The 6,688-nt window shown below is 34.5% G+C and overlaps 2 protein-coding genes across 3 annotated transcripts; both read left to right on the forward strand.

The window, feature by feature from the left end:
* The first annotated feature begins 230 nt into the window (after window positions 1-230).
* LOC114730972 (uncharacterized) lies at window positions 231-731 on the forward strand. Of its 2 annotated transcripts, none has more exons than XM_028918085.1 (2): window positions 231-348; window positions 463-731. In XM_028918085.1, exons 1-2 carry the CDS (start codon window positions 239-241, stop codon window positions 710-712), a joined length of 360 nt encoding a protein of 119 aa, XP_028773918.1. In that variant the 5' UTR covers window positions 231-238; the 3' UTR covers window positions 713-731. The 2 variants fall into 2 exon arrangements, with proteins under 2 accessions (XP_028773918.1, XP_028773920.1); XM_028918087.1 differs by having other exon boundaries at window positions 466-731.
* A 2,759-nt stretch (window positions 732-3,490) lies between these two features.
* On the forward strand, window positions 3,491-5,555 carry LOC114730973 (AT-rich interactive domain-containing protein 4-like). The gene is made up of 4 exons (XM_028918088.1): window positions 3,491-3,496; window positions 4,439-4,539; window positions 4,796-4,886; window positions 5,021-5,555. Exons 1-4 carry the CDS (start codon window positions 3,491-3,493, stop codon window positions 5,144-5,146), a joined length of 324 nt encoding a protein of 107 aa, XP_028773921.1. The 3' UTR covers window positions 5,147-5,555.
* The last annotated feature ends 1,133 nt before the right edge of the window (window positions 5,556-6,688 follow it).

A 6,688-nucleotide genomic window follows, 5' to 3' on the forward strand; every position in this document is an offset into this window, starting at 1 on the left:
AATTAATCATGCATGCTTTAACCTTCCCACAAACCGAAAGACAAAATCTGTTTCAATTTCAACAAGGAATCAGCCCACAAAAACATAATTACAGAAAGACCAAATCTTGTGTATTTAGAGAATCTGCCCGCAGACACATGACCGAATCTAATCAAGGTCTTATCCACAAAATTTTTAATATTAATTTTTAGCATGTGCTTTTTAGCTACGAATGACAGCTGGAAACCTATACTTCGCGATGAGCTTATTTATAAACTCCATTCTCTGCAACTTCCAAACTGCCCAGAACTTCTTCCTTCATAATAATATGGCTAAGATTTCTGCCAGCCCACTTCTCCTTCTCATCAGGTTTTGTCTCCCGGCGATCTCTATTATATCTCCTTCCTTATTTATATGCGTTCGTGTTTATATAGCTTCTTGCGTATACTGAAGATATATATATGTATATTGTCAATGGTGCAGCAGGAGATGTTGCAGAGTTGCGGCGGAGAATGGGAGGATGGGGGCAGCTGAGACGGCGGCCAGGAAGGAGGCCGGAGATCAGACAGTGAGCGGTGTTGGCGGTGCGAAAGAGAGAGCGTTTTGGATGAGAGATCCAAAGACCGGAAACTGGATTCCTGAGAATCACGTCGGAGATACTGACGTTGCTGAGCTGAGGAACAAGTATCTGTCCAACGCACATAATAAACTCACTCAAACCAAACTTGATTAGGCTAACAAGTGACATGAACCTATCAAATTCTTGGATTCTGTATCCGTGGCTCTTAACACTTCCATAGTTATCTATAGACTTCCTTCGTCGCCTTGAGAAACTAGCCGTCTGCTATGTTATGAGCAAATAAGTAGTGCAAGACTAGAGCATGAATATAAACACATTACATATGTATTATTCCGTAGTAAATCGCAAAATCTCTATATAAATATATACTTTTATATGGTTGGCAGAAAAGGATCATAATAACTTCTTTTTGTTATTCCTTTTTGATGAATTAATGCATATGTATTTTGCAGCATACAATTTAATTTCTTTGAGACGAATGCGTAGTTATATTAAAAGAAAAATATTCGAAAGAAAGGGTTGACATGATGTCTGTTGATAAGAAAACGTAAGAAAATCATTTGAGGTGAAGAAGAGGGTAAATTAGATTTAGTATGGAGTTTTTTAGAAAGAGGTAGAGAAAGATCCAAGAAAAATACTCAATAAGTTATAGAGTAAGACTTTTTGGTTAACATACAAAAAAATTTGACTACTAATAAAGTACAATGATATGATGCAATCTGTATAGCGAATTCCACGGATAATAAGAGGGTTTTGTTGTTATAATGATGCTGCTAGGCTATTATTTGTATAGGTTGTATCCTGTTGATCCTTTTTTCGGAAAAAGAAAACCCCTAAGGAGAAGGAATAAAAAGTATTAGGTAAGGGTGTTCATGAAGCCCATTTACCTGCTATGCCTGCTCAAGCCCCCAAAAAAAGCCCAATCCACCCTAAAAAGAATGGTCCAAAAGAATTATTAGACATGTTTGGGTTGGGCAACTTGTTGGGCAGGGCTAGACATTGGGCACGGTATGCTGCCCTGCTCATTTGGCCTTGCCTACAAAAATATATATAATTTTATTTATATATATTTTTTGCCTCATATTTATTTCCTGAATCAAATATATTGTTGTATCAATATTCAGTGTTCATTATACTTATTTATTTTTGAATGATTTTGAGAGTTAGAAACCAGAAAAACAATTAAGTTTAATAAAATATACAAACAATTTTTTTTTTTGTCATATTCCACTCTTCCTAGCTACTACAAAAAGTAGTTTCATAGTATATTAATTAGTAATAACAAAATTAAGGCCAAGTTGCCATTTTAATATAAAGTTACATTAGATTATTTAGAAAGACATAAATAATTAGTTAATTAATATAATATATTGACTTGTTTGGCATAAAAGCCCGCCTAGCCCAACCGCATTTGCCTAGCCCGAATTTAACAGGGCTTTTCATGGCCAGGACCGGGCAACATGTTGCATTTTTTAGCCCGTTTATTCTTCGGGCTGGGCATCGGGCCAGAGTTCTGCCCTGCCCTGCCCTGCCCATATGCAGTCCTAGTTTTAGGTAGCTAGGTACAATGAAAGGGTTGAAAAGTTTAAAAAACGAATGAGCATAAGGAAACATGTGTATATAATAGGTATAGTCAAACATGAAAGCAACAAGTAATTAATAACGAAGAGGAGTAGGTGTTGGATCATGGATGTTTCACCACTACGCGCTGAGAATGGAACCTTATTATTAGAGGCAGCAAAATATATTCCATGACTGAAAACTGCTAAGTTATACTCCTAACACAACTTTGAATGAGGCACATCCCTCCTTATCTACATACGTTGTTAGAATAATGCAAATGTTTTGTTATATATGCCTCTCCTAATACTTAATATAAGATCTAGTTTGTAATTCAATTTGAATTATAAACTAGAACTTACGTTAATGATTAGTGATAGTAGTATAAACTGACCCACTAGTCATGTATAATATTCGATTGTTATACCTTCAATTTTTTTTCCTACTCATAAGTATTCTCTTATTAGAGATAATTCTATTCAAAGTACTATCTACCACTAGATGTAGGTATTTCTCCTGGTACGAATTTGAACCTTTGTTCGTTCTATTGTGAAGGACTATTTTCTTTTATTAGACCAACTTCCATTGGTGTTATATCTTCAATTCTGCTTTCAAGAAAGCGAATAAATGCATTGATTGGCTTGCTCGCAATGCCTATCTTCACTACCTCTTTTAGCGACACCACTATACCCCTTAGAGCCAATTTTGTTCCTTATTAATTCTTAACAGGATTCAAATTAATTATTTCAAACATATATCTTTCATAATTATAACTCTGTCTCTCTTTCTCTTATTACGAAGAAGAATACTTGACTCTATAGAATTTTATGGCAAGTTTCTTTTTATAAAATTAAGATTACTGACTGATTTTAATAATTTTTTTTCCAAATTTATGTGATTCAGTTAAGAGGATTTTGTGAATAATAGGATTAGTACACTCCTACTTATTGTTTTGAAAGTGCATACGTACCATCTCATTAATATACTCATGATATGTGCCATCTCAATTCTAAAGCATAATAATCAAACACTATATATTAAGCTCTGTATTACCATTTCATATAAAAGTTTCGTTAAACGCATGGGAATATACATGAGATATATATAAGTCTATCCAATCAATGAGGATAATGTAATGTAATTAAGAGAACAAAAACAGTATCTTCCTTCAGCAGCTATTCTCTGAGAGAAGGAAACAAACGTTTGCATTTTTTTAAATTATTTTTAAGAACAAAACACTAATAAAATGGAGTTGATATAATATTTGGTCCTTCAAGTTGTTCTCATTTTGGTTTTAGTCCCTCAAGTTTCAAATTATAGATTTTAGTTCTTAAAAAGATAAAATAGACTAAGTTTTTATTGAATTATATAATGACTGTATGTTTGATACCTTGTCTATATCTCATTGTTGTCTCTTTTTTCTGAGATTAGTCTGTCAGTATGTACTCTTCTCTGGATGCTGGGGGCACTAGGCAATGAAAGTGCCTTTATAACCAGCTCTCTCGGTACGTTAACATTTGGTGTCCTAAGTTGGCCAACTTTTCTGCTTTAATTTACCAAAGAAAAGATATTGTTTGGAATTGATGCATTGTGAAAAGAGAAATATTATGGATTCCGAATTAATATATGGTGTAATACTAATTTGGAATTTAGGTTTTGTAATTTAGGAGAAATAGTTTATTAATTTTAGGTTTAGTTGTTTTAGTAAAACGAACCAAAAAAACTTTTAGCCAACTGTACGATTATAATATATGTGTGTGTGTATCCTTTCTCTTGACTTATAATCTTTTAATTTTGTTGTTATCCATAAAAGCAAATAACTCCTAGACTTTGAAAACTAAAAATTAAATTCACAGTTGACGAAGTAGGTCTTTTTGTCTAATTCTATCTTAATGGACTTAACTTATCTGCCACCATTAACTTCCTGAAGTCAACGTGTCAAGCTCCCATCTCCCCCAGTGTCAGCTTGGCCGATTTAGGGTGCTGAGAGCCTAAAGGGCTTTTGATACTATGGCCCCAAAAAATGTGGCTTATGAGATAACATGGTTGATGGAAAATGAGCATGACTTATTTCCTGAAGTGTGAAATTTGGGGACCTCATTTCTGATTTTGAAAGTTCAGTGTATTATTTGCGAGTCACCTCAAGCTCAAGGGGGCTTCTTGCATTTCTGTCCCTTGATTGATTAAAAAGCTTTGGTAATTGTTCCAGAAACTAGTTGAGAATCCATGTGATGATCTGATGTTATTTTTTTCCCCAATGTTAACTAGCTATAACATGTGACAGCTAAGGCTATTTGTATAATTTATCTTGTTTTACAGGGCGTTGGAAATACACTCAAAAGGCATTATGAAACTTACCTTCTAGAATATGAATTAGCACATGATGATGTGGATGGAGAGTGCTGCTTGTTGTGTCACAGGTTTTTCTTCTCCCTTTTCCTTCAGTCATGTTTTGTTATGGTGTTCCTTTTTGCCATTGCATGCAGATTGTTTTCCTTAAAACCCCCTTCCATGTTGAATGTTGAGGTTATCAACTTTCATCTAATTTATTCTTTTGTCATGACTTATGACCGTAACTAGAGGATGTCACTATAGTGGAAATAGCTGTACAATTAGTAGTCGCACTTATTCCCATTTTGTGTAAATCTTTGCTTAAAATTTTGAACTGTTCAACAGTAGTGCAGCTGGGGATTGGGTGAATTGTGGCATATGTGGCGAGTGGGCCCACTTCGGCTGTGACAGACGGCAAGGTCTTGGCGCATTTAAGGTACTGCCTTAATTATCTTTGTTGCCAATGAATAGTCTGATGCCATCCTGTGTGAAGAAAATTGACTTTCATGACTCCATGACCTTTTTCCTTCATGTTAAGGATTCATCATATTTCGTTCACAACTTGTGCAGGATTATGCAAAAACAGATGGACTGGAATATATTTGTCCTCATTGTAGCGTAACAAATTTCAAGAAGAAACCCTCAGGCGTTGCCAATGGGTTTTCTCAGGGGTCAACGGCATCAAAACCCTTTTGATATACTTCTGCCTCCCTCCCTCCATTAACAAGCCTTAGTAGCTCCTTCTCGTGTTGGAATTATCTGTAACCATTATGTTCTATATAGATTATAGGATTTTAGGGGAAAAATGAGAATTAGGTCTTAACTCGTAAGCAATACTGATTTCATTAGGAATAGGCTCCTCCCCTCTCACATCCCCACCTCCAATTATTATTGTCATTTTTTAGTCCTTAGGTTTGAAGTTCGCTGTATCGAACTTCGACGGCTCTTGAATCCCATCGAGGGCTCCAATGATTAAGGACATATGAGGCCTATGTTGGTGAATTTGCTGACATGTTGTAACATAATCATGTAACAAATGACAAGTCTTCCCTACTTTATAGCGGACCTGTGCATATTTATTATTCAGTATATCTATGTTTTGGCATTTTTTGTCCATAAAACAACCTTGTTAAGTGGAATTTTAGTCTATACAAATTCAGAAACTTGGTTCGTAAATTTGTCAGGGGATTCCAAGTATTGTGGATGTTTTATTGGCCTTAAAACCTCTGATTGAAAGCATTAAGCAATAACAGGATGCTGCAAGCAGCGAGTTAATTGAAAGGGATACCTCACCATTTCAAAATGGTTTAACTACGATTAACTCATTTTTCTCTCAATCTCCCCGTAATGACAAGTCAGTGGCTTTTTTTTTTGGGGGTCCTCCCATCGTCGGATTCTGAAAAAAATAACGGCTTTTATAAGTAGTGGTCAGTGTATGAAATCTGGTCTAAAATTTTCAGAAATTAAGTTCATTAGACAAATTTTAGTGTCAATTATATACAATAACCCCCAGATGAGTTTATTAAGAAAAACGTTTGTACATTCCGGATTTAAGTGAATGAAATAAATTTTAAAATTGAAGATTTGGCAAATGTTGGATCACTACAAGAAAAGCAACTATATTACTAATATCTACGCCATATTACAATTTGATCATGGAAAAGTTGACAATGATGGTGGTTATGTCCGAGAAAAATACGCAATATGTGGTTTTCTGCTGGATTTTGTCTCCAAAATCCAAGTTATGATGAAGAGAGCCCTTCGTATGAATGTATTCACCCATGCTTCCAAGCATAGCAATTTGACTTTTTTTAACTAAAAAAGTACATTTAGGCATACAATTAGTTTTTAAATCATTTTCCCCGTGTTAAAGTGATACAAATAGCATTTTTCTTTTTTCTTTTTGGCAAGATATTAGGAGTATCTCTTACATTGAAGACAAATTTCTTTCAAAAGTACAAGGGTGAAGAATAGCTAGATGCTTCCTAATTAGATTTATTCCATACATAAAAGATTAGGAATCAAACCAATCTTTTTTGTACTGTTAAGGGCTAAAGATACATGCCTGTTTTTTAATTAGGTTAGTTTATGTATAAAAAAACCTAATCATTCACATGATCAAACATTAGTTTGGTGATGCATTTAATGTTTTGTTCTCAAATCACACTGCTTAGATGAATTAAATATAGGTTAATGAAAATAATCATGTTCTATCAGTTGACTTGGACGCATGAGAAA

Source organism: Neltuma alba, unplaced genomic scaffold (assembly GCF_004799145.2).
Source record: "Neltuma alba isolate B1F8T4 unplaced genomic scaffold, ASM479914v2 tig00012793_pilon, whole genome shotgun sequence".
NCBI lineage: Eukaryota > Viridiplantae > Streptophyta > Magnoliopsida > Fabales > Fabaceae > Neltuma > Neltuma alba.

What these genes read in the sequence shown, in the direction of transcription:
- LOC114730972 (XM_028918085.1), top strand. Translation starts at nt 239, where the DNA reads ATGAGCTTATTTATAAACTCCATTCTCTGCAACTTCCAAACTGCCCAG. An exon ending in CCACTTCTCCTTCTCATCAG is followed by an intron (nt 349 to 462) that starts GTTTTGTCTCCC and finishes TCAATGGTGCAG; the next exon opens with CAGGAGATGTTGCAGAGTTG.
- LOC114730973 (XM_028918088.1), top strand. An exon ending in TGCTGCTTGTTGTGTCACAG is followed by an intron (nt 4,540 to 4,795) that starts GTTTTTCTTCTC and finishes ACTGTTCAACAG; the next exon opens with TAGTGCAGCTGGGGATTGGG. An exon ending in AAGGTCTTGGCGCATTTAAG is followed by an intron (nt 4,887 to 5,020) that starts GTACTGCCTTAA and finishes CAACTTGTGCAG; the next exon opens with GATTATGCAAAAACAGATGG.